The sequence below is a fragment of the Oncorhynchus masou genome, chromosome 27 (assembly GCF_036934945.1).
Source record: "Oncorhynchus masou masou isolate Uvic2021 chromosome 27, UVic_Omas_1.1, whole genome shotgun sequence".
Taxonomy (NCBI): Eukaryota; Metazoa; Chordata; class Actinopteri; order Salmoniformes; family Salmonidae; genus Oncorhynchus; species Oncorhynchus masou.
Genome location: NC_088238.1, coordinates 29071705 through 29089658, shown reverse-complemented (window position 1 = coordinate 29089658; position 17954 = coordinate 29071705). Strand labels below are relative to the sequence as shown.

At 45.8% G+C, this 17954-nt stretch overlaps 1 protein-coding gene across 2 annotated transcripts in view; it reads left to right on the top strand.

Moving 5' to 3' along the window:
* Positions 1-274: 274 nt before the first annotated feature.
* The window catches only part of LOC135515963 (protein bicaudal D homolog 1-like), a 55159-nt gene continuing 37479 nt past the window's right edge, over positions 275-17954 (top strand). For both annotated transcript variants that reach the window (XM_064939862.1, XM_064939863.1), the window contains exon 1: positions 275-887. In XM_064939862.1, the coding sequence (XP_064795934.1) occupies positions 672-887 (216 nt within the window). In that variant the 5' untranslated portion in view covers positions 275-671. The remainder of the gene's footprint in view (positions 888-17954) is intronic.

Here is a 17954-nt window from a genome sequence, read left to right as displayed (position 1 = left end):
GTATAGGGTCTATATTTGGGGACATATCAGGGGTCCTTGGGTGGAAAGAATTGGAAACTCCTGGTGGAGGGGGATGGAATAAAACAAATGATCAGGCCTATAGCTTTCCTGCCACGTTAGTTTATTAATAACCGTGATCACCAACGGTGAAGAAAGGTTGTAAATGCAACAGATGTCATCACCAACATAAACATGGTCCTCCTTGTCTGTGGACCGGCCCAGCGTGACGAGCAGTATTCATACCGTACAGCAGAGGGAGAGAAGTGCGGGTGAACGGTCGACGTCACAGCCATAGGCAGCAGAAGGATGGGCGAGAGTTGTGTGTACCTTGCCGCTGCTTCATGGCAATAGAGAGAGATGGCGTCCGCATCCCGATGAATAAGCAAAAAAAAAAGAGGAAAAAAGGTGATGCTGGACCCTACTACGCCTAGAGGGGAAACCGTTTAATTCAACACATCAGCTATGGAGGGATTCATCTCTCTTTCACAATCATTTCGCTCTGGGGATGTTAACGCCCTTTTCATGCGTTTTTAAACTCCTCGTCTGATTCCTTCCAACGGGGGTGTGGGGATTGTTGTCCGGTAGGCTACATCTGTTTTCTTCCTCCGCTTCTCTGCCCATCCGACGCAGGGGCGAGGAGAAGAGGAGAGAAGGGGAAGAGAGGGAGAGCGATGGCTGCCGGAGGAGGATGCGGGGAGACGGTGGAACATTGCCGGGCAGAGGTGGAGCGTTTGACCCGTGAGCTGGCGGAGGCGAACCGGGAGAAGATCCGGGCTGCGGAGTGCGGTCTGGTGGTTCTGGAGGAGAACCAGACCCTGAAGCAGCAATATTCGGATCTAGAGGCCGAGCAAGAGGCGCTCCGACAGGAGCTGGAGCAGCTACAAGAGGTATCAACCACTTAAAACACGCTATTAAATAACACCCTATTAAATAACAACCTAAGTTAACCATAAACATTGGCCTATGTGATATAAGTTCAGTGCTTCCTGGAAATGTATTCGTAAACATGCATTTATTAGTTCGCCTCCAAATCCAACTTCCTTCTGCCCCCCTAGGCGGGTAGGCTACATCCCTTCCAAGGAATGCGTGATGTCAGCAATATTAGGGCAGCCCCCCCCCCCCCCTCCCTCCCCGTCTCACCCACAGAAGTTGGCACCAGTCAGACACCACACAGCGGGTCTGAGTCTGTCAGAGATACACAGGCCTCAGCAGAGAACTAGGAGGGGACGGAGAGGTCTTTGTTGTCCGAGCAGGGAGTAGCGTAGTAACTTGATGCTATGCGCAAGTCTGACGCGCAGGTATGGGCTTTCCAAGGTGTGCTAATGATGCGCATTTTGGTGCAATGGAATATCATATGTTTGCTGTGGTGGGCTACTTTGTGTGTGTAGATGGATGTAAACCATGGTTGTTATTATGTGTCAAACAGCTTTTGCATGCCTATTTTAACAGATTTTTAAAGAGATACTGAATTCTGCAATACACTTGAACGCCTTATGGGGGGAAGTGTTATCTGTCTATTAAAAAAGTAGGTCTGTGGAACATTGTGTAAATTATACAGTACTTAGTACCACCGTAGTACACAATTCCCTATCTGGCAGACTCACTAAGTGCTAAGTGGCACACCCACATTTGGGATATTCATGTCCTACTCTAAGAGTCACACCTCTAAAATAATTGGAGGAGGACAGTGCTCTCTCTCTCTCTCTCACTTTTCTCCCTGTCCTCTGTTCTCATATTACTAGTATTCTCTCTCTCTCCCTCTCTCTCTCTCTCTCTCTCTATCCTTTGTTCTCTGCTCAGAATTGGTGTCTGTCTCTCTTCTTCCCCACATCTTTTTCTCTGACTGTTTCCAGTGAGTATGTGTTTCACAGTAAATCAGTTAGTATTTGCAAATTCACTAGAGTTTGATATCAAAACAAAACAACATTACAAAGCAAATCAAGGGCATCATCAAGCCTGATGGAACTTGATTTAACCAGAATGCTATATTACTGGTCTAATCAAAGCAAGCCTTTTCACCTTTACACTACATGTAATCATAATATGTATTTCTCCATCAGACCTGGGTTCAAATACATTTGTATTTGGTGTAGTATCTGGTGTAAAAGTTTTTAAAAATCTGAGTATTTGAGTATTTTCAAATACACAGCCCAAAACAAGTACCTTTTTTTGTAGAAACCAAATAGTCGACCAAATACTCATTTCAAATACTATTTTCAAATACCTGGGTAAATGCATGAGAGTGTATTTGAGTCAGTGTATTGTATTTGCATTTTTCAAATACTTTCCAAAAGTATTTCCAAATATATTAAAATGACTTTTCTTTTTAAAGAGAAATCTTTTTGTTTTTGAATACTTCGAATACATGTAAAAGCAATTGAGATATTTTAATAGTATTTTAACACAAGTATGTTCTTCACTACCATGGTTGGTCATTTATTCCTGTTCATTTCAATAATCAATTCATGCTAATTAGCTACACTGTGCCAAGGTGTAATACATTTTTTTTTTTTACAAATACTCTGTGGATTTGCAACAAACAGTGCTTTCTTTGCCATATGGAACCCTATGGCAGTATTCATTCATTGGTTTGTTAGCTATAATACAGACGGGTGTGTCTGTAGGCAGCTGAGGATGCATTTACAGTAACTGAAGGTCAGTGTGTGTGTGTGTGTGTGTGTGTGTGTGTGTGGATTTGGCATACATTCTGGAGTTCTATTAGATTGGTTTGGACGTGGTGTAGGCAGCCAACAATGAAGGCATGCCTGTGACTTGTCCTGTCCACTCTGGATATGTCATATGCATGGCAACAATAACGCCACACAGTGAGGCCATTTTAAGACATCTCAGGTCAGTTTAAACCATGTGTATTTAGATGTCAATCAGCTCAGCATTTGCTGTCGTACCCCGTCTTCCACTCTCTCTATCTTCCCCTCTCTTTCCCCCCACCTCATTCTGTTTTCTGTGATACTATGAAGAACATCACACTGCTTGCTGAAAAGCTATATATTCACTGGTGCAAGTGGGGACACTTCAGGCTGAGGAGTAAGTTTCACACATCCCCATTTGCTACACCACCCCCAGTTCTCTCTATTTCTCTCTGTCCCCCTTCTGCTCCTCTCCACCCTCTCCCTCTCCCCCTCTCCTCTCCTCCTCTCTCCCCCTCTCCTCTCCTCCTCTCTCCCCCTCTCCTCCTATCTCCCCCTCTCCTCTCCTCTCCACCCCTCCCTCTCCTCCTCTCTCCCCCTCTCTTCTCCTCCTCTCTCCCCTCTCCTCTCCACCCTCTCCTCCTTTCTCCCCCTCTCCTCCTCTCTCCTCTCCACCCTCTCCTCCACCCTCTCCACCCTCTCCTCTCCTCCTCTCTACCCCTCTCCTCCTCTCTCCTCCTCTCTCCCCCTCTCCTCTCCTCCTCTCTCCCCCTCTCCTCTCCTCCTCTCTCTTCCTCTCTCCCCCTCTCCTCTCCTCCTCTCTCCCCTCTCCTCTCCACCCTCTCCTCTCCTCCTCTCTCCCCCTCTCCTCTCCTCTCTCCCCTCTCCTCTCCACCCTCCCCCTTGGCCATGGCCACTGATCCTTAGAGAAAGTCTTCATCTGGTCTAGGCTTCCATCAGAGTCAGCTCAATGCCTAATTTCATCTCAATTAACTCCTATCGATCACTAGGTTTCTCAGGCATACCGCTGCTACTGGGGAAAGGGATAAACTGAATGATCTATCTAGATTGGACCATTTGTTGACAGTTATCTCATGTCGCTGTAATAAGAGGTTTTCCTTACCACTTTGAGAATAGGTAGATGTCCTACCTTTACTAGTCCTGTGGGTAGTAGTCTTCCACACGGTGGTCTGGTCCAGTTGGGAAAAGCTCATCATAGCTGAAGTAACTGAATGAACTGTCCCTTGGTAAACTGAAGCTTTGATTGGTTTATTGGGGCTGACAGTTGGCTTTGGGGTGCAGGGATATACTTGGGACATATGGCAGTATGCAGGGTTAGTACCTGCTAAAAATGGAAGTATCAAACAACCACTTCTATAGGTTTTTCTTGATGTGTTGTGAGCTGGACTACTCTGTTCCTCATTGCTCATATAGACCAGGTTCAGTTCAGAAGGAAAGCTACTTTAGTACAGACATGCATGCTGAAAACAGACCCCGTGACCATCGTGTTTCCTCTCTGAGCTTTATTGGAAACAGTCCCCCATTTCCATCGTGTTCCCTCTCTGAGCTTTACTGGAAACAGTCCACCATGACCATGTGTTCCTTCTCTGAGCTTTACTGGAAACAGTCCACCATGACCACCGTGTTCCTTCTCTGAGCTTTACTGGAAACAGTCCACCATGACCACCGTGTTCCTTCTCTGAGCTTTACTGGAAACATACCCCATGACCATCAATGTGTTACCTCTCTGAGCTTTATTGGAAACAGTCCCCCATGACCATCGTGTTCCTTCTCTGAGCTTTATTGGAAACAGTCCCCCATGCCCATCGTGTTCCCTCTCTGAGCTTTACTGGAAACAGTCCACCATGACCATCGTGTTCCTTCTCTGAGCTTTACTGGAAACAGTCCACCGTGACCACAGTGTTCCTTCTCTGAGCTTTACTGGAAACAGTCCACCGTGACCACCGTGTTCACTCTCTGAGCTTTACTGGAAACAGTCCACCATGACCACCGTGTTCCCTCTCTGAGCTTTACTGGAAACAGTCCACCATGACCACCGTGTTCCTCTCTGAGCTTTACTGGAAACAGTCCACCGTGACCACCATGTTCCCTCTCTGAGCTTTACTGGAAACAGTCCACAATGACCATCGTGTGGAAACAGTCCATCGTGACCACCGTGTTCCTCTCTGAGCTTTACTGGAAACAGTCCACAATGACCATCGTGTTCCCTCTCTAAACTTTACTGGAAACAGTCCACCGTCCGTGTTCCCTTCCTGAGCTTTCTCTGAGCTTTACTGGAAACAGTCCATCGTGACCACTGTGTTCCCTCTCTGAGCTTTACTGGAAACAGTCCATCACTTTATTACTGGGTTCATCGTCCACCATGTCCACCGTGACCACCGTGTTCACACTCTGAGTGAAACAGTCCACCATGACCACCGTGTTCCTTCTCTGAGCTTTACTGGAAACAGTCCACCGCTTTACTGACCACCATGTTCATTGGAAACTCTGAGCATTACTGGAAACAGTCCACCATGACCACCGTGTTCCTTCTCTGAGCTTTACTGGAAAACGGTCCACCATGACCACCGTGTTCCCTCTCTGAGCTTTACTGGAAACAGTCCACCATGACCACCGTGTTCCCTCTCTGAGCTTTACTGGAAACAGTCCACCATGACCACCGTGTTCCCTCTCTGAGCTTTACTGGAAACAGTCCACCATGACTTTCCTGGGTGAAAGGACTAAAGAGAGACTCTGTCATAAATTATTCATCATAGCATGCTGTGCTTTCATCGTGGTAGTGTTGTGCTTGACTGTCAGTGTTATTTAACGGGAATGTACAAGCCTGATTGGTAATTATCAACTCAATTACCTCACAAGGTCTTCTCAGTGTACAGGTAGCAGGAGTCAGTGTATCTTAGCACTATTGGGTCTGCAAACCTTTCATCACGAATTGCTATCAGCAGGTTTGATGGAAGGATGCTCATGAAAAAGCAAAGGAAAAAGATCACTTTTGGTTGTGGTCGTGGTACATAATGAGTCACAGATTGATTTGTTAATCAATGGAATGGGCATTTCTAATTACAAAGGTTCAATTGATAAAATTACCATATGTAATAACACATTTGTGATGTATAATTACTTTCTTCAAGAGAATGTCCAGGTGCCAAGTGGTTATGCTAGATATTTCCCTTAGCCAAAATGAAGCCTGCATTTAAACCACCATTTTCTAATTCAGACATTAACCTACAATGACATAGTCTGTCTTTTCTGCTCTTCTGATTCTAAAACATTAGGTAATTGAGTCCTGGTATAATGTCATCTAATAGCCATTGGTTAACAGCAGGATATGACCCAGAAGGACCAGCCTTGGCAATAAAGATCTCCTGACTACTTAATGTTAATCAGCTTGCTCCACAGTAGCCCATTAGATTGGTTTTGAAAGGAGGTATATTTAGGCTCCACTCATGTTATTTATTTGCTTTGGGAACATAACGTACACTGGCTCCATCCAGGAATTGGTGCATTCATTTGTTCATTGGAAGTGGTTTTCAATAAGTAGGCTATAGTACTATGTAATACAGTGAGCTCCAGAAGTATTGGGACAGTGACATTTATTTTGTTCTGGCTCTGTACTCCTCCAGCACTTTGAAATGATACAATTACTATGAGGTTAAAGTGTAGACTGTCAGCTGTCATTTTAGATTATTTTGTGTTTAGTAGAAATTAATGGGAAATTATGTTTTGTGTCATTTTGGAGTCACTTTTATTGTAAATAAGGATCATTCATGTGGATGCTACCCAGTGGTGACCCATTATTCAGGGCAGAGACCCACCTGTTTAGGTTACAAAAAAGTGTTGGCGGGCTTGCCTGTGTTGCTTATTATTTTGGCAATAATATGTGTCACATATCAGTTTGCAAACAATGTAAAAACAAATACAAATGTCATTGAGTTAATAAAGCAGCATTCAAACGTGTTCTCATTTTTGCTTTCTTGAGTAAGGCAGCTCCAAAATGCAGGTGTTTCAGCCCAGCTCAGTGCTTTCTGTGGTGATGGAGCAAACCAGCTGAAAATACAGAGTGTTGCGCCTGATTGGCTCAGTTTTCTGTCATGATTGGCTCAGTTTTCTGTCATGATTGGCTCAGTTTTCTGTCACTCATGGGACATTACGTCATCCCCAATTCACAGTTAGAGCTCGAAGATTTTTGCCCATTGGGTTCTGCCATAGAGTTAATATTAGAAGTGCCCGTCCAAGAAGGCTCAAAATCATTGGTTACAGATAGAATGACATCATATCACATTATATCTACAGTAGCTTTGATTGGATAGATCATGTCAACATCACACTGCCAAAGTCTTAGCAAGCCGTCATCACCATGAATCAAGTGACAATCAAATCTTTTTCAGTCCTTGTCATATGAAGAGAAATTAGAGATAAAACGTCTCGGTGCTGATTGGCCATTGGACATAAACATTACACAACAAGTTGGAAATCGCAAATTCAACAATGAGGGGTTTGGGAAGGAATCAGTGGCTAACTGTGAGTGCAGTAGATGGTATCGAGTACAGTATATACATATGAGATGAGTAATGTAGGGTATGTAAACAAAGTGGCATAGATAAAGTGGCTAGTGATACATGTATTACATAAAGATGCAGTAGATGATATAGAGTACAGTGTATATACATATGAGATGAGTAATGTAGGATATGTAAACATTATATTAAGTAGCATTGTTTAAAGTGGCTAGTGATATATTTTACATCAATTCCCATCATTAAAGTGGCTGTAGTTGAGTCAGTGTGTTGGCAGCAGCCACTCAATGTTAGTGGTGGCTGTTTAACAGTCTGATGGCCTTGAGATAGAAGCTGTTTTTCAGTCTCTCGGTCCCTGCTTTGATGCACCTGTACTGACCTCGCCTTCTGGATGATAGCGGGGTGAACAGGCAGTAGCTCGGGGTTTTTTTGTCATTGATGATCTTTATGGCCTTCCTGTGACATCGGTTGGTCACAACGTGAGTCCAAAAATGTGTTGCGCTGCTTCATCCATTTTATAGGATGCCAGAGAGATTTGTATACTGTAGCTAAAGTAATACTAAGTGTATGCTGTGCAGTATGCTGTTAGTAGCCCATGTACCTCACCTTAATCATTTGATTTATTTTCACCAACGCGGTATTGTAAACACATCGTTCGTTGCCGGTGTGTGCTTGTTTGCCTATATCCTGTTTTTAGAGAAATGTAATCATCGAATATTGTAAGAGCTTTCATTGTCTGTTTATATGTTAGAACGGCCCATGTTCTGAATTCTGTCGCTGTACATTTCAAAAGTGCAGAAGAAATAGTTATATTGACTACGTCCGTCGTCACTCGCTCATTAATGTCTTAATCGAAATGACGGATTGCCTCTTATCCGCTTGTCGTCTCCTTATGCCATAGCTTCAACATCTCAATTGTCAGTAGAAACCACATTTGTTTAAGCAAGTCAGCCATATCAGCTGTGGTTTTTTAAATAAAATGCAGGAAACGAGGCTGAATGAACTGTAGCAGTGGTAAGGTGTTGGGACAGCTTTATGTGGGCCCTAACAGTTTGTGGGCACCGTTTGTCACCGTTATAGTGCAGTTCGTGTATTGTTTAGTGTTGTGTTGTTGCTTTGCTGGCATGCATCCCACATTCCTTTTTGTTTGCCCCACCAAGATTTACATGCTAAAATCGCCACTGATGCTACCATGATTACAGACCGTTCTGAATTAATCGTGAATAATGTTGAGTGAGAAAGTTACAGACGCACAAATGTCATACCCCCAAGACATGCTAACCTCTCACCATTACGATAACAGGGGGGGTTAGCATTTTTGTGGGGATATGCCTATAACTTTCTCACTCATCATTATTCATGATTCATTCAGGACTATCTGTAGTCATGGTAACATCCACATTAATGTAGAAGTGTTTAGAAACATATTCTACAGTATAAGTGACTCCAAGATTACAAAATATATTATTTACCATTAATTTCTATTGGGCACAAAATATCTGAAACACAACCAAAACAAACAGCAAATGCATCCAACAAATGTGTAGAGTCACAAGCTTGATTATAGTCCTTGTGTGCTAGGAATATGGGACCAAATACTTAACTTTTTACTACTTTAATACACATTTAAGTGAATTTGTCCCAATACCTGACAGTCTGCACTTGTATAACTTCAAATCCAAAGTGCTGGAGCACAGAGCCAAAATAACTTCAAATGTTTCACTGTCCCAACACTTTTGGAGCTTCCTGTATATGTACTGTGCTGTATGTTTACAGAGCTACTTCATTTAGCAAATGCAATCTCAAATGGAGAGGGAGAGAGTATAAGGCCAGGGAGGGAGAGAGAGAGAGATATAAGTGTTTAAGGAATATTAGTAACTGTTTAAGAGTCCTTGAAATGAGCATTTTCCATTTCCTGTGTAAAGTGCACCAGTGTCTGGGAGGAGTTGGGTGGATTAATAACAAGCTATCTACAATTGACAGGTCAATCTACACCTCTCTGCTATACATTCCTTTATCTAAGCCTGTAAAGCCTCCCTCACTCTATAGCTATACATTTCACACATATTACATCATGCTACATACACACACCTGTATCTAAATCTACCCCATATTCCTCTCTGCTATACATATTACACGCACACGCGCCTTTGTGGCCCTAACCGACTTAGAGTACTGCTGTGTTATCGACTATATTCTCACCACTCAACATTTTCCTAAATCCATCCGTCTCGCCATCCTATAACATGGTCCAATAGTCTTTTATATTGTTTAATAAACCCTAGGCTATCAGTGATAGTGTAATGAGCTTATTGGAGTGTCTCTCTACTTGTCTCGTCTTGCATTAGGAATAAAAAACGTCAGCGAGCAGGCCTTTCTAATCGACCTGGCCGGGGTATCCTGGAAGGATATTGACCTCAAACCGTCAGTAGAGGATGCCTGGTTGCTCTTCAAAAGTGCTTTCCTCTCCATCTTAAATAAGCATGCCCCATTCCAAAAATGGAGAACTAAGAACAAATATAGCCCTTGGTTCACCCCAGACTTGACTGCCCTTGACCAACACAAAAACATCCTGTGGCGTTCTGCATTAGCATCGAATAGCCCCTGCGATATGCAACTTTTCAGGAAAGTCAGGAGCCAATATACTCAGTCAGTTAGGAAAGCTAAGGCTAGCTTTTTCAAACAGAAATTTGATTCCTGTAGCACTAATTGGGACACTGTAAAGTCCATGGAGAATAAGAGCACCTACTCCCAGCTGCCCACTGTACTGAGGATAGGAAACACTGTCACTTCTGATAAATCTGCGATAATTGATCATTTCAATACTAATTTTTCTATGGCTGACCGTGCTTTCCACCTGGCTACCCCTACCCCGGCCAACATCTCAGCACCCCCTGCAGCAACCTCTGGCAATCCCTATGGGGGTGCCACAGGGTTCAATTCTCGGGACAACTCTTTTCTCTGTATATATCAATGATGTTGCTCTTGCTGCTGATGATTCTCTGATCCACCTCTACACAGACTATACCATTCTGTATGCATCTGGCCCTTCATTGGAGACTGTGCTAACAAACCTCCAAACGTGCTTCAACGCCATACAACACTCCATCCGTGGCCTCCAACTGCTTTTAAACGCTAGTAAAACTAAGTGCATGCTCTTCAACCAATCGCTGCCCGCACCCTCCTGCGCGACTAGCATCACTACTCCTGACAGTTCTGACTTAGAATATGTGGACAACTACAAATACCTAGGTGTCTGGTTAGACTGTAAACTCTCTTTCCAGACTCACATTAAGCATCTCCAATCCAAAATTAATTCATGCTGCCAAACATACCCTGGTAAAACTGACTATCCTATCGATCCTTGACTTCGACAATGTCATTCACAAAATATCACCCAACACTCTACTCAGCAAACTGGATGTAGTCTATCACAGTGTCATCCGTTTTGTCACCAAAGCCCCTTATACCACCCACCACTGCGACCTGTATGCTCTCATTGGCTGGCCCTCACTACATATCCGTCGCCAATCCCACTGGTTCCAGGTCATCTATGAGTCTTTGCTAGGTAAAGGCCTGCCTTATCTCAGCTCACTGGTCACCGTAGCAACACCCACCCGTAGCACGCGCTCCAGCAGGTATATTGCACTGGTCATCCTCAAAGCCAACACTTCCTTTGGCCACCTTTCCTTCCAGTTCTCTGCTGCTAATGACTGGAACAAATTGCAAAAATCTCTGAAGCTGGAGTCTTATATCTCCCTCTCTAACTTTAAGCAGCAGGTGTCAGAGCAGGTTACCAATCACTGTACCTGTACACAGCCAATCTGTAAATAGCACACCCAACTACCTCATCCCCATATTATTACTTACCTTCTTGCTCTTTTGCACCCTAGTATCTCTACTTGCATATCATCATCTGCACATCTATCACTCCAGTATTAATGCTAAATTGTAATTATTTTGCCTCTATGGTCTATTTATTGCCTTACCCACTACTCTTCTACATTTGCACACATTTGCCGAGATTTTTCTATTTTTCTTTTCTATTGTGTTATTGACTGTACGTTTGTTGATGTGTAACTCTGAGTTGTTGTTTTTTGTTGCACTGCTTTGCTTTATCTTGGCCAGGTCGCAGTTGTAAATGAGAACTTGTTCTCAACTAGCCTACCTGGTTAAATAAAGGTGAAGTAAATAAAAAATAACTGAATGATTAAAGTGTGACCCTTGTGACGGGACATGTTGGAAGCAAGGGCTGTTAAAGGGGAAGTAGGGGGAAAGGTTTTGTGTTTGATTCAAAAGAAAATATGAAAAATTCAGCGTGCATTAGCACTGCTGTTAGCCTAAAAGCAGACGCGCCCAACCTAACCCTCAACTCCCACGATGTCATACACAAACAACCAATGGGATGTATCCTTCTCCAGCTTGACAACTCTATTATGAACTGTATATAATCAAGTCGTCCCTAGAAGCTTATCCCAGGTTAGTTTGTGTTCTAAGGCCTAATGGTTAATTTTAGAATGTGTGGGATGGTAGGCTGATCCAAGATCAGTGTCCGAGAGCCACTGCCACCTGGACCTTACCTTGACAGGAAGCAAATGGATCCATGTCTGCATGTCTATAATAAGGCATTCGTGTGAGTTATGGTATAGCTACTGACGGTCTGTCATCGACTCTCAGAGCAAGGAGAATGGCTTAGATCTATTAGGAAATACCATTAGCCACACTTGGGCACCCAAATGCATTATGTCTTTCCCACTGTGGGCTATAGTGTAGTTGGCTGGGAACCTATCCCTCATCTGATCATGCTGCTATTGTGCAGAATGATCTGAAATACTAAAGAAAGTACTTCTTCACACTTACTGTAGTGTGTCAGTGAATCGTTTCAGTTCATTGTGGATTCACTGTGGGCCAAAAAATAAGTGAGGCCTACTTTGACTGAATGGCTAAAGTCTCACAGACCTTTCAAACCGCAGAGTGGATGAAATCCCTTAACAGTAGGCTAACTGTTTTCTTCAACAGCTACTGTAGCTGGGCTGCATCCAAATGGCACCCTATTACCTACATAGTGCACTACTTTTGACCAATCAATCAATCAAATGTATTTATAAAGCCTTTTTTACATCAGCAGATGTCACAGTGCGATACAGAGACCCGGCCTAAAACCCCAAACAGCAAGTAAAGCAGATGTAGAAGCACGGTGGCTAGGAAAAACTCCCTGGAAAGGCAGGAACCTAGAAAGAACCCGAGAGAGGAACCAGAGTCTGAGGGTGGCCCGTCCTCTTCTGGCTGTGCCGGGTGGAGATTATAACATGGCCATTTAAGGCCAGATGGTTCTTCAAAATGTTCAAAGGTTCATAGATGACCGGCAGGGTCAAATAATAATCACAGTGGTTGTAGAGGGTGCAACAGCTCAGTACCTCAGGAGTAAATGTCAGTTGGCTTTTCATAGCCGAGCATTCATAGGTCGAGACAGCAGGTGCGATAGAGAGAGAGCCAGAGTGTCGAATACAGCAGGTCCGGGACAAGGTAGCACGTCCGGTGAACGGATCAGGGTTCCCTAGCCGCAGGTAGAACAGTTGAAACTGGAGCAGCAGCACGACCAGTTGGACTGACGACAGCCAGGAGTCATCAGGCCAGGTAGTCCTGAGGCATGGTCCTAGGGCTCAGGTCCTCCAGGAGGTGAGGAAGAGAGAATTAGAGGGAGCATACTTAAATTCACACAGGACACCAGATAAGACAGGAGAATTACACCTGATAAAACAGACTGACCCTAGCCCCCCGGCACATAGACTATTGCAGCATAGATACTGGAGACTGAGACAGGGGGGGTCGGGGGACACTGTGGCCCTTGTTGACCCTGTCCGATACCCCCGGACAGGGTCAACAAGGCAGGATATAACCACACCCACTTTGCCAAAGCACAGCCCCCACACCACTAGAGGGACATCAACAGGGGCGGCAGGGTAGCCTAGTGGTTAGAGCGTTGGACTCGTAACCGAAAGGTTGCAAGTTCAAATCCCCGAGCTGACAAGGTACAAATCTGTCGTTCTGCCCCTGAACAGGCAGTTCACCCACTGTTCCTAGGCCATCATTGAAAATAAGAATTTGTTCTTAACTGACTTGCCTAGTTAAATAAAGGGAAAAAAAACAGACCACCAACTTGCTACCCTGAGACAAGGCTGAGTATAGCCCACGAAGATCTCCTCTACCTGCACGAGCCTGAGGGGGCACAAAACCGGACAGGAAGATCGCGTCTCAACCCACTCAAGTGTCGCCCCCCTCCTGGGGACGGCATGGAAGAGCACCAGTAAGCCAGTGACTCAGCCCCCGTAATAGGGTCAAAGGCAGAGAATCCCAATGGAGGGAGGGGAGCCGGCCAGCCAGAGATAGCAAGGGCAGTTCGTCGCTCTCGTGCCTTGCCGTTCACCTTCGCACCCCAGGGCCAGATTACACTCAATCACATAGGACCTACTGAAGAGATGAGTCTTCAGTAAGGACTTAAATGTCGGGACCGTGTCTGCGTCACTCACATGGGTAGGCAGACCATTCCATAAAAATGGAGCTCTATAGGAGAAAGCACTGCTTCCAGCTGTTTGCTTAGAAATTCTCGGGACAATAAGGAGGCCTGCGTCTTGTGACCGTAGCGTACGTGTAGGCATGTACGGCAGGACCAAATCGGACAGCTAGGTAGGAGCAAGCCCATGTAATGCTTCGTATGTGAAATCAGCCAGGAGCCCTTTATTGTGCCATTTGGGACACAGATGTCCCTGCACCTCTTATTAAATGATGGATCCTTCCTCTAGGTCACATGTTCACAGGCACTTAAGTGACGTCTGGAAAACAAATCTCTGGATGCCTGATGTCAGTCTGTATTCCCCACATAGAGCACAGGGATAGGCTGAATAATTCAACGATATGAGGCTGTGGTTCTCTCATAATTAACCCTTAGACTCCTGAGAGGGGGGGGTGGGGTGGAGAACAGTATCTCATAAGTGTTCCTAGTGTGGTTGTTGATGTAGTGGTTGGAGGGAAGTGGGAGACGATGTGACCTGACTGAAAGATTCATGTTAGTGTCCCTCCCTCCCTCCCTCCTCTCCCTCCCTCCTTCTCTCCCTCCCCTCCCTCCCTCCCTCCTTCTCTCCCTCCCCTCTCTCCCTCCCTCCCTCCTTCTCTCCCTCCCTATCTCAGAATACCATACATGACACCATCATATTACACACACGGGCATGATGCTCCGAGGTGGAGACTGGGGAGGAATCTACCCACCCTGCCTCCCAGCCTATCTCCTGTTCTGTTCCTGGTCCTGTCCACCCAACCCAAGGTTACCTTCCAGAGAGGGTGTACTTCAAAAGGCCTGTGTTGTGCTGCAGTGGGGTTCCTTCTTCAAAGCTCACTGGGTATCCCACGTCTGCAGCCCTCCTGGGCCCTGTATTGATTAGTGTCTGTTTAAGGCTGCTGAGCCAGGTGCTGCTAACCCTTAGCTAGCGAACTCTCTAACTCAGCTAATCGGGACACAGTGAGAGGAGCATACAAACAGGGCACGCGGTAAGGATAAGGTGTATTGTGCTGATTTGATTCTGAGGCTCATGCAAAGGGTTTGATGCGAGTTAACCTGCAAAAACACCTCATCTGATAGATAGGTAATTTTTATTCATGTTCTGTGTTTGCGTGATTACCTGTTGACTTATGGGGTTTTGATGATAGGGAGGACACTGTACACACGGATGGAGAATGGTGACACTTGGCTATGTAGAGTTGTTAGCCTACTGGCAGTGGGACTACAGGCCTGTTGGGGGGGGGGGGTGCTCCAGCTGCTTCTCTTTAGAGACACCCCTACAGAGAAGGAGATGGATACAATACATAACACTGTGTATGCAGATAACTGCCAAAGTAAAGGAAACCCCAACATAAAGTGTCTTAATAGGGCGTTGGGCCGCCACGAGCCAGAACTGCTTCAATGCACCTTGTCATAGATTCTACAAGTGTCTGGAACTCTATTGGAGAGATGTGACACCGTTCTTCCATGAGAAATTCCATAATTTGGTGTTTTGTTGATGGTGGTGGAAAATGCGGTCTCAGGCGCCGCTCCAGAATCTCCCATAAGTGTTCAATTGGTTTGCAATGGTGGTGTTTCCTTTTGAGATCCCTATTTCAGTCACTGAGATCTCTTCTTATTGTCATGGTAGTCAAGATAATGGGCAACTGGGCATGACCCTAAGCATGATGGGATGTTATTAACTCAGGAACAACACGTGTGTGGACTCACCTGCTTTCAATATACTTTGTATCCCTCGTTTACTCAAGTGTTTCATTTATTTTGGCAGTTACATGTACAGTGTAACCAATCCCCTCCCTCCAGCCCACCTCCTCTTGCCCTGGTGGGCAGCTATAGTCTGATTAGTCCAGTCCAGAGGTCCCCCACTGTCAGTGACCAAGCAGGAGAAAAGTCATTTAACTAACAGTGATATGTCCTTCATATTGATCAAACTGGGCCCCATGCTGTGAGTTTAGTGTGGCGACGCTAAGATATGACAGCCGTGGTCACCAACCCGTGTCCTGGGAGAGTTATAGGAAGTGCAGGTATTTGTTCTAGCCCAGCACCCTGATTCAAGCATTCCATAATTATCAAGACCTTAGTTACAGTAGTTGAATCGGGTGTGTTTTAGAGCTGGGCCGGTATGAAATCCTGCATCGTGCATACTAGAGGGTAGAAGAGAGGCTGTGTATCTAACAGGAGTGTGTGTGTGTCCAGGGCCGTCGACCAGTGTTTCTCTCCACAGGTGCTGTGCTAGTCTGGCACGGGTCAGATGGCTCCTGACAGATCCAAGATGGCGTGAAATGGAGCGTTTAACAGGGTGTCACTGTGCCAGCGCATGGCCCTGTGTGAGCTCAAAGAGCTGCTAATGATGACATCGCCCCTGTTAACGAGTGTGTCAGAGGAGTCCGTCTGAGGGAGAGGGGACGGGGGAAAGGTTACTGTCTACCCATTGTGAAGAGAACCGACGAGTGAAGAAGGGTAGCGAGACAGGAAAGCATGGTGAACCCGTCTATTGTCTTGGGAAACGCCTGCCTGTGAGAACGGTTGCTGAATACTGCTGTTGTGTATGTGAGTGTCCACTTATGTAACATAGATCAAATAAAGCTCGTAGGTCACTTTCATTCGACCCCTTTGGTTGATGTGTGTTGTTTGGTCTGTTGATACCTCAGCAGAAAGCTATGTGAATCCTTGGCACTGGCAAGTCCACAACACTGGCTAGCTCTAACTCAGAGGTATGGCCCATTACTGGTCTCTTAGAGTAGTTGTCTAAAGACACAAAGGGGAGAAGAAAAAGGAGAGATAAAGAGAAATGGAAGAGGGAGGGAGATAGAGGGGGACTGAATAACAGGGAAAGTGCAAGAACCAATTTCAAAAAGCTAATATCTCCCCCATTCTTCTCTGTCAGGCTGGCTGTGAGGGAAAGAGAGAGAGAGGTTGGGAGAAAGTCAAATAGTCTGTGATTATAGTAATCAACAATGCTACTTTCCCTGCCATCCTCTTTGCAGACCGTGGTATCGTATGGGATAATAAAGACTGAGAGGGCCTCTGTCAGAGGAGCAGACAGTCTGTCTCAGAGGAGCAGACAGTCTGTCTCCCTCCGCGGGGTGTCGTCTCTTAGTCAGTCTCCGTGGTCCAGTCCCGTGTGGCTCAGTTGGTAGCGCATGGTGCTAGCAACGCCAGGGTTGTAGGTTTGATTACTGGAATTTTCCAATGCTGGAAATCTACGTGTCAAGGATTTCGCGCTGCTTGCTTAGCGAGTGACACGTCCTTGCGATTTGGCCCATATCTGGCTCCAACTCGGGACCTCTGTCTCACAAACTCACGTGACCATCCTCCGTCAAGCGTCTTAGCTGATCGCGCCACCTAAAAAGCTATCTAAGGAAGCGACGCAAGCGGGACACCTGAAGGCTGAGGGGTACGTTTCACACATCCCCGTGTGCTACATATGCACTCACTACCGTGAGTCGCTCTGGATCAGTGTTCGCTAAATGACAAAAAATTCTCTCTCTCTCTCTCTTTCTTGGAGCGTTACACCTCCCGTTTGCATGAGGGGGGGCAAGGGCTGGTGGACATTGGGTCCAGGGTGACAGCTTCCTGTGCTTTGAGTGTTCACAGAGATGTTTCAAAGCCAGGGGCATGGATAATGCAGGAGCCACGTTTTCACAACCCACTAATCCAGATCAGTGCTGACCTCTGCCAGCTTGTGAGAGCGTGGTTCACTAGGTCGGGTGATCAGAGTGCTGACCTCTGCCAGCCTGTGAGAGCGTGGTTCACTAGGTCGGGTGATCAGAGTGCTGACCTCTGCCAGCCTGTGAGAGCGTGGTTCACTAGGTCGGGTGATCAGAGTGCTGACCTCTGCCAGCCTGTGAGAGCGTGGTTCACTAGGTCGGGTGACCTGTAAAAGAGTGCTGAAATCTGCCAGCCTGTCGTGGTTGGAGGTTCAGAGTGCTGACCTCTGCCATTGGGCGTGGTTCACTAGGTCGGGTGAGCCAGAGTGGTTGACCTCTGCCAGCCTGTGAGAGCGTTGGTTCACACGGGTGACAGATACAAAGCCTGTGTTCTGCCTCTGAACCAGTTAACCCACTGTTCCTAGAATTTGTTCTCAACTGACTCTGCCAGCCTTGAGAGCGTAACCTAGGTAATAAAGGTTAAAATCTGCCAGCCTGTGCAGCAGGTGGTGGAGGGCTGACCCTCCATGTGAGAGCGTGGTTGCTGGCAGGTGGTGGAGGT